The following is a 12,619-nucleotide window of genomic DNA, read 5'->3' on the forward strand; positions in this document are numbered from 1 at the left end:
TTGTTCTTAAGCAGGCGGAGACTTCTAGAGATGGGTGGGTAAAAGCCACACACCAGTGAGTGTGTGCAGCGTCGTTTCTGCGTGCCAGAACGTGGCAAGATAACACGATGTACGTGTGTTTTACTAAAAACAGAGCAGCTGATGGGCTATGGGGCCTTTTCCTCCTGAGAGATGCTCGCACCTTGCCAGTTACATGGCACCTAATGCGTGCAGAGGACAGCCATTTCCTGAGTGCTCCACACTGAGCTCCTCCCTCTGATCGTGGCACAGATAGAAGCACAGCCGCTCTGCTCTCTTGCACACTAGTGACTCCAGAGGGCCATTCTGTGCAGCTTCCAAGTCAGGGTCTCCTAAGGTGTGCCCCAGGACATGGTGTAGGGGAGCTAGGACTTCCTACCCCCACCCCACACAAGGTGAGAGAGCTCTGTGTATCCAAAACATCCTGGCAGGTAGACCTTACACAATGTGTCAAAACCACTTCTCACAGGAACTGTTTCAGTCACCACCACCAAAAGTGCTGTCAAGAGAGTGAGATTCATGCTCAAGCTGTCCCAGTATCCTGAGCATGAGGGCCCAAGCCTCAAGTTAGAGATCTTATTCTAATCACGTTGAAGCCCTGGTTTTACTATGAGGGGATCGCCAGCCATTTGGTTATGCTGTGCAGAGAGCTATTTTCCAGACAAGCTATTGATAGTTCATGGCTTCATCCCATCCCAGGCAGCAAAGAGAGGGGATTTACCCATCTGACTCCAATTGGACCATGGAAGTTCTCTGGTGTCCATTTTGTCACTAACATGCCAGAGAGCAGGTGTCAAAGCATCCTTGGGTTTTAAGACAGATTCCAGAGAACCTTCTTTTTACTGTTCTCTGTCGCCAATAGCTTTCCAAAGAGACTGTGTGAGTCCACACTAAAGCAATGTGGACATACCTTGCTTGGCAAGATATGTCTCCCACCAGGGGTTACCACTGTTTTAATTGCAACCTGTTGTAGAATATTATTTTAACTATGTAAACATGTGTTACATTTGTTTATTCTGTGGACTATTACTTTAAATGTACAAAGGTCTGTTACTTTTGTTTATGATACATTTGTTAAATGATATAAGGATGTGTGGTTAATGATGTAAAGATGTGTTACATTTGTTTCACCTTGCCTGCCTAAGGCACCTGATTGATCTAATAAAGAGCCGAACAGCTGATAGCCAGGCAGGAGAAAGGATAGGCTGCCAGACAGAGAGAATAAATGGGAGGAATCCAGGCTCAACAAGAGAAGGGAGAAGAACAAAGGAGGAGAGAATGAGGGACATGCCCCGGGCAAGAAGCCAGGCAGCCACTGAGAGAGCAGACACTAGAGGCAGTGAAAGTAAGATATACGGAAGGAAGGAAAATAAAAAGGCCCGAGGCAAAGGCAGATAAAGAGAAACAGGTTGATTTAAGTTAAGAGAGCTAGCCAGAAATGTGCCTTAGCTAGGCTGAGCATTCAAAACTAATAAGTCTCTGTGTTGTGATTTGGGAACTGGTTGGTGGCCCAAAAGAAAAAACCTGGTCCAGTAACTGAATTAGGAAGACGGTGTTTGGAAGAGTACACTGGTAGGGGAACAGGGATGTGAGCAGATGTTTGCAGAGGACCTGGGGCTTGGGGTTCTCCAGATCTGTGATCACTCACTGAGGCATTCCTAACTTCTGTTCCCCAGTCTTTCACAAATGACTTTTGTCCTGAGTAATATGTGGAGTTATTACTACGTAAAATTCTAACACTTCCCCCCCCAACGTGTAAGCTAGGCAAAGGCTTTAGCACTTGATCAAACTTCATGCCTCAGGCATCAGAAGCAGAACCAGAAACTCAGACTACTCAGGCTTGGGACACCCACTAACGAAGCAAACCAAATGAATTTCCTTACGTTTACATTTAAGTTTAATTTGCAGTCAGGGCTGCCATGCTCTTGGTCAATTTGGTTTCTCAGGATGTGTTATCCCATTAGGTGAACCCTGGGGATGGCCAGGGATACTATAGGACTCCATGGAGATGGCCCGAGAGCTCTGTCCAAGGGAGGGGTGTCAGTGTAAGGAAGTTGGGAGTGTCTGCTCAGGGGGACAGAAGGGTGTCTAGGGAAGGGTCTGGAAGGACTTGGAGTAGGACTCAGATAAATTCAACTGTAGAATGCCCTCTCCTGCAGGGATATCAACACTTGCAAAGACAAACTCCAGTCTGCTACATAATGTCTTTTCCCATTGTCTCCAGAGTGTTCTATGATGATCAATGAACCCAAATGCTGTTAGGTTGGTTTGGTTTGCTTTTTCTCCTCTCTCCTGTCATGAGAACTGGCTAGCCACACGCAACAGACCTGTTTGCATTTCATGTGCTGCATTCCAGGATTGGTGGACAACACAGAGAGAAGAGGAGGAGAAACAGATTGTTCAACAGGATCAGAGTTCTCGTTTCTCCATAAAAAAGCCTCTAACCCTGGGATATCCAGATTTGGCCCATACAATTCTCCAGACCAGTGGTTCCCACCGTGTGGGTCACAACCCACTTGGGGGACTCGAATGACCCTTTCACATATCAGATTCCTAACAGTAGCAAAATTACAGTTATGAAATAGGAATGAATATATGGTTGGAGGGTCACCCTCAACAGGAGGAACTGTATTAAGCCGTTGCAGCATTAGGAAGGTTGGGAATGGCCGCTCTAGACACTTAAGACACTGGGTATTTTTTAGCTCTACCTTGTTCAGACTTTGTAGGTATTGCCTGCTGAGCTATTGGAAATGCAGAGAGGGCCCCAGGATAAAAGCTGTGGGTCCTTGTCCTGAAACTCTATGCAGTTTGGAACTCCATGCATCAGTTCATTGGACCCTCCTTCCTGACCACTCATGTGGCATGGGAGGGAAAGGGCCATGGAGTCTATAGCTCTAGCCAGGGCAGGGAGTATAGTGGACAACCATGGCATTCGGCATGGATGGTTACATGCCACCTGGGTGCCACATGTGGCCTTTTGTCCACACCTCCATGATCCTGGCTCTCCCTCTGTCCTGACCTTGCCCCAAAGCCCACACTTACCCGTTCCTCTTCTGCTCGGATGTCAGGCATGGTGCTCAGGCACAGGCCGACGGCTGTGACGGCCACGAAGGCCACGGAGATGTAGGCGAAGAGCTTGCCTGCCAGCCCGGAGTGCGGGTTCTCCACCACATCGCGCAGGCGCCGTCGGCTCCGCTCCAGCCGCCCTGTCCCCAGGGCACGCACTGGGCTCCCCTGCGGCCCGCGGCTGGGTGGCCCTGAGCACGCCTCGGCGGCCTCTTCCTCGCGGCGGCGCAGGCGACGCAGACAGCAGCGCTCCAGCCGCGCCTCGTCGATGCCCCAGTAGGCTAGCTCGTCGCGGAAGGCCAGGGCGCAGGGGCCCCGCAGCAGTCGCAGCTTGCCGGCACGCAGCAGCGCCACGATGGCGCGGAAAGCGCACGGGCTGCGGTCAAAGAAGAACTCGTCGCGGCTCACGTCGTAGTCGTCACACACGCGCAGCAGCTCGTCGTGGCCGCGGCAGGCTCGCAAGCGCTCGAGGCGAGCCAGGGGACAGCGAGCCAGCGCGGCCCAGGCCAGCCGCACTCGGCAGCCCCCGACGTTGATAATGACATGTCGCGCCCGGGCCGCTCGACCGCCTCTGCCTCCTCGGCCTGTGCTGCCAAGCTCTGGACCGGGGACCTCCGGGTTCCCCGGGAGTCGGGCCATGGCCCCATATGCCGGCTGTGGTCAGGAGACTGGGCCTGCAAGAAGAATCCGAATGTTAAGACTGAGGGCTGAGAAGCCTACCTAGTCAAGGGTCCAGGGTTCCGGGGACCAGGAGCTTCCTGTCCCCAGGTCCAACTCTGGGACACTTGCAGGCTCCAGCTTGTCCAGACTTGGGATTCCCCAAACTTTCCAGGGGACACCTTACCTTACTTTATCTCCTAGAGGGCTGGGGCATATAAAAATTTCTCGGGTAAGTAGGGGTCCTGGGTGGAAATGGTTTAAGAAACCCTAGACGCGAACAGTTCTTGCTATGTAGCATAAGGCTTTTTACAAACCCATGTCTGGTCATCCCTGGGCTGGTCAGTGTTTAAAAAGCAAGCACCTACCCCCCCCCCTTAGCAAAGGAGGAAAACAGAGGTGGGGTGGGGCTTGCCAAAAATTAGAAACAGACTTATGAAATGCCAGAAAATGCACTGTGTACACTGCTCTGGACTGGATTTAAAGGAACCAATTATAAAAAAGACATTTAAAGCCAAACGAGAAACACGGAGCACAATGTAGGAAGGAAAAGAAAATGTAAAGCTATGATAATTGTATATGAAAAACCAGGGCAGTTTTTCTTAGAGGTCCTGTCTGCATGTTCACAGACGCTGGTGGTCGCAGAGGAAACTGCCTACGTCTCACAGCGGTTTGCCTCGCAACAGGCCTTGCTATACTTCATGCATCTTTGACATCTCCATGATGGCAGTGGTCCGCTCTGCTTGGAACAAAGCTTCCAGGTAATTTTGCTGCACAGCTGGGGTTGAGAAACACCAATCAATCAAGAAAGGCAGAAACCCACAGCGCTTGATTTTTCAGTCAGCCTTGATTTCTAAGTCAGATGAACTATTTGGTACCCACAGGAATTCTTGAGATGGTCTATGAGCCTTCTAGGTTTCTATGCCAACTGTTTGGCATACAATTTTTTTCCTCCACTGGGCTCACTTTTCCTGGAGGATTCTATATAAGGGGTGAGGGGCATTACTAACATCCAAGATTTGGACTGCACAGAGGATTCTGCTCTTTTTCCCAGAGGACTCCCCACCCCCTCCAATTTGCTGTTTACAGTGCTTCTTGGCTCCCCGGAATGGAGAGGTCAGAGGTTCAGCAGAGGCATGTAGAGCTGTGGTAACAGCAGCAAGAGTGTGGGTGACAGGCAAGTCCCAGTTGGTTCAGGTTGGAGAAACCAGCCATTGGGAACACCATGAATGTCTGTTGGGGGACACCTTACCCCATGTTCTCATAGTGATGGACAGACAGACAGACAGACAGACAGACAGATGATAATTGTCAGCACATACACTAGGAAAGAATTTTCTTAGCCCCAACCACAGTATCATATGTGGCAAATACATTGCACAACAAAGCACTCCAAATCTATCCTAAGGTGATGGAAAACAGGTAAAACACTTTGAGAGCCGCTTTTGTGGAACTTTGGAACTAACTAAAAACTGTCAGTGACCGTGAGGACCTTAAGAGAAAGCAACTGAATCTTAATGACCTTTTGCAGCAACTGGACTTCCCCTGTGTCTACCCTACTCCAGTTCAAGGAACTTCCCTCACATCAAGCCCTGAACTCAAGGAACTCACTGCACAGACACCCTCCGATCTCAGCTTGGGGGACTCACCCCACAGCCACCCTCCAATCTCAGCTTGGGGGACCCACCCCACAGCCACCCTCTGATCTCAGCTTGGGGACTCATCTTGTCTATGTCCTGCTCCTAGTTCAGAGAACTCACTTTGTCCACTCCATGCTCCCAGCTCAGTGGTGTCCTTGAAAAACACTGCCCGTACTACCGACACCAGAGCTGGTACTGGGAGAACACACCTCACCAGGGGTCACCATTCCCTTAAGCTCCTTCCAAGCTCCAGGAAGACTGACCCAAGGCTTTGCCGTTATCTCTCACACCAGAAACCTGCCTGGTGCCAATACAGACAGCTTAAGACTGTCTGTCAAAGCCATTCATAGGAGCATAGTTTCGCTGTTATTGCTTAAGGCAACGGATTGCAATTGGAACAAGCAAGAGCTTCGGAGGACAGGCTGGACATGAAGTGCTTGAGGAATAAGGAATTGGAAAATGCTTTGGGATTCAGGATGCCACACATATGCCTGGGCTGCGTGTGTGTGTACTCAGTAAATATCAAAGAAGCCTCCAGCGCTTTTTGGACTGACCTTTAGACATGAAAGCAGGTGAGCAGAAGCATTGAACAGGCTGCCTGGCTGAGTGCTGGCAAGGCCCCAGCTCACCCAGCCCATCTGCCAAGACTGGGTTTGTTTTTCCTCTGTGAATCTAATGGAACAGAGACATTATGGCCAGGTATGACAAGGCAAGGCATACAGAATTTACAAAATCAATGCTCTAAAGTATGGGCTGTGCAAACAAACACCAGTGACTATGACACATCGCTGAGTGCAGAATCTGGTTTCCAGAACTGCTGCTTACACTAGTCAAAATTTCCAGTTTTCAACAGCAACAATTACAGACTTGGAAGAATAAAGAACTGCTGCTTACACTATTCAAAATGTCCAGTCTTTGACAGAAACAATTATAAAGACTATGAGGAATAAAGAAGAATGACTACCACGCATGCTAAGAACAACTAAAATGAACTGTCCCTAAGGAAACCTGTATGGCAAACTCATCAGATAAGATTAAATAAACTAAATTAAATATGTCCAAGAGATAGCCTAGGGTAATGATGCATGCCTGTAATCCCAGCACTTGGGAGACTGAGTTTGAGGCTAGCCTGAGCTACAAAGTAAGTTTCAGGTCCTCTTGGTCTGCAGTGTGAGATCCTATCTCAAAAACAAAAACCAGCAAACAAAAAAGTTAAAGGAGGCCATGCCCAAAGGCCTAAAGGAATCATGAGAATAACTCTACAAGCAGTACCAATAAGGAGACATAAGTTATAAAAAAGGAAGCAAGAGAATACTGGAGTTGAAAAGTATAATAAGATCAGAAGCTGAAGAATCGAGAAGGCCTCAGGTAGTGTGTCACAGTGCTGGGGGGAGTATTTGTACACTGGGTGAAGATACATTGCTGTGATTGATTTAATAAAGAGCTGGATGGTCAATAGCTAGGCAGGAGGCATAGGCAGGACTTCCGGGCAGAGAGAGGCGTGCAAGATGCCATCTAGATACAGAACCAGTTTGACACACGAAACGGGAGAGAGGTAAAAGCCTCGTGGTAGGGAATAGATTAACAAAAATATGGGTTAATTTAAGTTATAAGAGCTGGCGGGACAAGCCTAAGCTAAGGCAGAGCTTTCATGATTAATAACAAAGTCTTGGTGTTGTTATTTGTGAGCTGGTGGCCCAAAGGAAAGTCTGATTGCATCATCAGATGAAAGCTCTGCCTTAAGGCGCAGAGGGGAAGCTGAGAACGGGAAGCAGAGCTGCCTGCAGGAAGAAGCCAGCCAACCACCTCAGGTTAGAGCATCCCAGAGGGAGAGGGAAGGGGGACAAGGTGAAGACAATGCTTGAAAAAAATGCTTTAAAAATCCCCAAATCTGAGAGTCAGCTCTCTTAAGGACACGCCCCCCCCTAGAGGCTACCCATGATCCAGTAGATGGCCTACACCCATGTGCATGCAGGCAGTACTAAGTGGACATGCTGGGTTAAAAAAAAAAGAACACATGAAACTGGGTAGGGGTGGGGGGGTTGGGATAGAGGAGGAATTGGAGGTGAGGGAATGGGAGATGATGGACTTGATTAAAATCCGTTATATGTTTATGAATTTCTCAAATTATAAAATTGTCTCCACATTTGATGAAAGCCATTATTCTGTGCCTCAGGAAACTCCAAGCCAGATAAATTCAGAAATCCATAGTGGCATAGCTCATACTAACTGTCTAAAGACACGATACAAGAGTAGCTTGAAAGCAGTGAGAGAGGGATTGTCACTAGGGGAAACTGTCAGTGTTCCACCAGATGCCTGGAGGCCAGCAGGTGGAGGGATGGCACACATCACATAGAGAGATGTCACTCGGTTTAGTTATAGCCAAACAAGGGGAGTTGTGGAAATAGCTCAGTGTAAAAGCTCACTGTGATCATTGCAAAGCACTGTTAATGTGTTTTTAAAAACACTGACCTGCATACTTTAAAACAATTAAAATGTTAAGTATAATTCTATGTGATTTTATTTCAATTGGAACTTGTTCCAAATGAGGAGGTCTGGGTGAAATCCAGTACTGTGTATGTGCGTTTGCACATAAGATGGAGGGCCTGAGTTTAGTCCCCAGCATTCATGGAAGAAGTCAGAGGGTGATAACTGCTTTTAACCCCAGGTCTGGGAAGGCAGAGACAGCCTGGTCTTTGGGGTTCACTGGAGCCAACCTAGATGAACTGGTGAGCCCCAGGTCCCAGCAAGAGATCTTAAATCAAAAAACAAGGTGAACAGCTCTTAAAGATTGACACCTGTCATTGACCTCGGGCCTCCACACATATGTATGCATATGTGCACATGCACAAAGACACATACACTTACACACCAAACATTGTAGAAAACAATGTCAGAGAAGATGTAGAAATACTAGAATGTCATACGTGGTGGGGAAACTACACAGCTCAGCCCGTAGCAAACAGCTGGCAGTGTCCCCAAGACCAAACAGTCACCTCTCCACATGACTCATCGATCACCTCCTACATAAGCACCCGAGAGAAAAGAAAACATACATCCAAAAGAAAAGGTGTACAAACATGTTTATAGAAGCCTTCAAAACAGAATGAATATAACCGGGGTTCCATCAACCGCTGAGTGTGCAAACAGAAGCCATGAAGTACTACTACCACACAGACAAAGCTTGAACATGTTATACCACATGTAAAAGGTCATACAGAGTGAACCCACTGATACGACACGGGTTAGTTCATTCACTGAGACATGAAGTTATTGGCTGCCCAGTGGGGGAGGGGCAACAGAGCACAAGCATTTAGTAGGTGTGGGGTTCCTGCTGGTATGATGACAATGGCCCGGAACAACACAGTGGTGATGGTTCTGTAACATTGTTAATGTGTTTTTATAAACCCACCAAATGATTTAAAGTGATTAAGATGCTAAGTGCAGTGCTGGAGCCAACCTAGATGAACTGGTGAGCCCCAGGTCCCAGCAAGAGATCTTAAATCAAAAAACAAGGTGAACAGCTCTTAAAGCATCAGTTGGAAAAAATTCTGAGCAAATAGGTTCATGTGAAATCCAGTACTGTCCATGATGCCAATGAATGGACTAAACCTCTGAAACTGTAAGACGTGCTACTTAAACATTTTCCATTAGAAGAGTTGCAGTGGTCATGGTGTCTCTTCACAGCAATAGAAACTCTAACTAAGACATCATGTCACCAGAATTCATACTCCTGCCACTACCCCTTCCCTGTCACAACAAGCTGTGCCCTTAAACTGTGAGCCAGACTAAATTGTTCCCTCTTAAGTTGCCTTTGTCACAGCAAAATTAAAAAAAAAAATAATGTGCCCATGCTTGCCAGTAAGTTCTATGTGCAGTGAGGAATTGGGGAGCTTCTTCTGAGCATGAGAAGTCACCTTAGTGTGACTGCATGGGGACAAGGGAGGAGGACTTCCAACAGTCTGTGTTGAGTGTGCTGCAGCCTCCAAGAACTCAGTCCTTGGGGCACTCAAGACCAACATCAAGTCCCTGCCCCGGGACATATCCATTTTTATCTCCCTGTGCCAGCCATGAGATGTCAAAGATCTCCTACCTTCTTGTCTGACACGGCAAGGATGGTGTGTCAGAGAGGTAGAGCATGGGGGCGGGGCTTCCCAGAGCAGGGCAATGGCCCAGTGTTGAGGACTCTGGAAGGGTTAGGGCTGGGTGGTCCTGATGGATTCAGCAGCCGTCTGCTGTGGAGCCTTGAAGCAGGGAGTCAGTTTGCAGAAAAAGCGTATCGGTGAACAGGAAAATATGGATCAGGAGATGAATGGCAGCTGTCCCAATTGTCCATGAGGGCAGCATCTGGACCCAGAACCCTGGTTTGTATGTAGTCTGTCCTTGCAGATGTAATTTGTCCTAGGTTGCAGATAGGGCTCCCTGAAAGTATCACACCCATGTTCCTAATGCCCCGGCCACACTCCTCTGGCAAATGTGCATCAGTGTCTCACCCTCTCCGTCGAGCCAAAAGCAATAGCATTTCTGGAATTCAGACTCCCGGAATGAAAGAACAGCCTCAAAGGCACTGCTGAGCTTCTCTGCCAAATCCTGTGGGATTTGGGTTTGCAAGGCATTGTCTCCTCCTGCCAAATTTAGAGCTAGTTCAAGGTCTGCCTGAGAAGGGGGGAGATGCCTGTCTGCTCAATGGGGACATCACATCTAGAGAGAGGTCCTGCCACTGCCTGCCTTCTGTTCCCCATGCTCCCACCGCCATGTCTTCTTCCGCTGGGACAGGGTGGCCTGGCTCCTTCTGTCACCATAGGCACGTCCAAGTGTTCCTAGGGAAGGATGAGTAGTGATGAGCATCTCCGGACAATCCCTGAGGAACTTCTACTGTCTGAGTTTTCCTCCCACAGAAAACACATCTGAAAACATGAACTATAATTATACGCTGTAAGTGTTTTTGAATCAACTTCCTTTTGAATTAAGATTGTAAAGTTGAAAGCTCTGACGTTCTTCCCCACCTTTCCTATGGAGCAGAGCAGACAGCTACAGGTTCTGTGATCACGGTGGAAACACAACAGCTCTGTAGAAAAAAAATAGGCAACTCCACCCACTGTCCATTCAAGGCCAAGAAGCCTCCTGATGGATGAAAAAAACACTCGGTGTCCTACACCGCAGCAAAATCAAGCAGTAACCGGAAGGTACTACGATGAGACAGAGCCACAAGCCAAACTCCACCAGGGACACGGTTGGGTTATAAAAGGCAGGTTGCTAGCCACTCACAGAACGAAGTGAAGAGCTAGAGGTGACCTTTGCAGCCACAGCAGTGGCAAGAGGGACATCTAAAAGAAAATCTATCCAATAAAGGAAGTTATGTGATTTCTGTCTCTGGTTCTAGGTTAATAAAAAAAATCATGAAGTTGTAAGTCCCAGGGCTCAAGCTGACTGTGTGGAGTTGGAATTCTATCTGTGAAATTCAAAGCTACTGGGGTGACTGTGTGTAGAAGGTTGCTGTGACTGGTACTTCCCTGAGACAAACGGGAACTGCATCATTAGTTAGAGGTGTCTCCACAGCACTGCCTCAGGATGCTTGGATAGATCTGGAGTGGGGTGTGATGGCCATGATGGGCACAGTAGCATTTCGAAGCCAGGAACCAAAAGAGGTGTCAGTGCGATGGAAGCCGGCTTGGCACATCTAGCCCTGGTCCTGCTCTTGATGGTATCCAGGGAGGGGAATCAAGTCAGAAAAAAACAATACGAATCCTACAGGGAAAACATGGAGTCCCTGCACTGTTGGAAGCAGAGAAGATCCTAAACTGAGATAGTGAACCTTGGCAGCTCTCTCTGTCTCTGGCAGGACAGCCATGGGCCTCTGCTTGTTTTAATTTCCCTGTCAACATGTTAAGAGTCTGGCTCTGGCTTTCTTTAGTGTTGCCCTTGACTTGAGAACACCAGATGTGATATGCCACAATCCATGGATATCAGCAATTGTGTGAGGAATGCTGCCATCACTTATATGGCAAAAACAAGGAGGTACCAGGGACAGTCAAGGACATCAAACCCTAAAAGGAGTGGGTCCCTAGCTCTCTCAAGGACAAAAGATTGGACCCAAACTTCTCACTGGCATGTGCAGTCTGATTCCTGGGTGTGGGCCTGTTATGGGTAGCTCTTCCTTTGTTTGCTGGGGTCTAAATCTGCAATGGATACATTGTGACAGCTCTGGGCTCTTTAGATGGGGTTGATAACACAGACATAAAGCAAAGATCCAGTTGGATACAGAGTGTTCTGGGGGGAGCTGAGTATCTCAGCTCCAGTATCTCTCTTTCCCACTGCTGGAGATTAATGGCACATTATCAGAAGCATCGATGCTGACATTATCTTCTCCCTTGGGCACAGCACTTATGAAAACAGAGAGAGCTTTCCTGAAAGGAGGCCATTGGGAGGGAACATAGCTCGTGGGTGGTAATTAAACATTACTTATGTAGACGATGGTGACTTTGAGTCCTCACAATGCTAGCTGCAACCCTAGGTGTCTCGGGACATTTTAAAATCTAGTTAAAGGTGAGTAAAGTCTGGTCGTCCCAGCCTATTGGCCTCACGACCTTGTAATAGTGACTTCTCCTTGCCACATCCAGAGAGCAGGATAAAGGGTGGTGCGGGTGCTCCTGTACTCACAGAGGCTTCAGATGAGCTCATCGTGGACTGACAGCTGAAAATGCACGTAGTGCACCAAGCACCACAGACAGTTTAGCCCCGCCCACCTTAGAGTACTCGGAGACCCGGAACCAGCTAGAGCAGAGCTTAGTCATCCAAAACAAAGGCTATTTTAGTGTAAAACCTGAGTACCCCAACTAATTGGTGAGTACTGTACTAAAAAAGAAGAACTGTAGTTGTAAGTGTCACGAAACAGTTAATATTGAATGCAATCTCCACTGAAAGTTTGTGGTACTTGTCACTGTGGATTTGAAATGTCAAAGGTGAAACCATCATCACTTGGGGGTCACTTGTATAATCATACCTGTCTTACAAGGCATGGTGACTGGTTTTGACTGTCTCTTGGGGGACACTTGTATAATCATACCTGTCTTACAAGGTGTGGTGGTTGATTTTGACTGTCTCTTGGGGGCCATTTGTATAATCGTCTTAAAAGGTCTGGTGGCTGGTTTTGACTGTCTCTTGGGGGACACTTGTATAATCATCTTAAAAGGTCTGGTGGCTGGTTTTGACTGTCTCCTGGGAGCCACTTGTATAAT

At 47.9% G+C, this 12,619-nt stretch overlaps 1 protein-coding gene across 7 annotated transcripts in view; it reads right to left on the reverse strand.

Moving 5' to 3' along the window:
• Window positions 1–12,619, reverse strand: part of Kcng2 (potassium voltage-gated channel modifier subfamily G member 2) — a 73,456-nt gene that overhangs the window by 22,029 nt on the left and 38,808 nt on the right. For all 7 annotated transcript variants that reach the window (XM_040757775.1, XM_040757776.1, XM_040757778.1 and 4 more), the window contains one exon: window positions 3,061–3,758. In XM_040757775.1, the coding sequence (XP_040613709.1) occupies window positions 3,061–3,723 (663 nt within the window). In that variant the 5' untranslated portion in view covers window positions 3,724–3,758. The remainder of the gene's footprint in view (window positions 1–3,060; window positions 3,759–12,619) is intronic.

This window comes from Mesocricetus auratus, unplaced genomic scaffold (genome assembly GCF_017639785.1).
Source record: "Mesocricetus auratus isolate SY011 unplaced genomic scaffold, BCM_Maur_2.0 Super-Scaffold_100015, whole genome shotgun sequence".
NCBI lineage: Eukaryota > Metazoa > Chordata > Mammalia > Rodentia > Cricetidae > Mesocricetus > Mesocricetus auratus.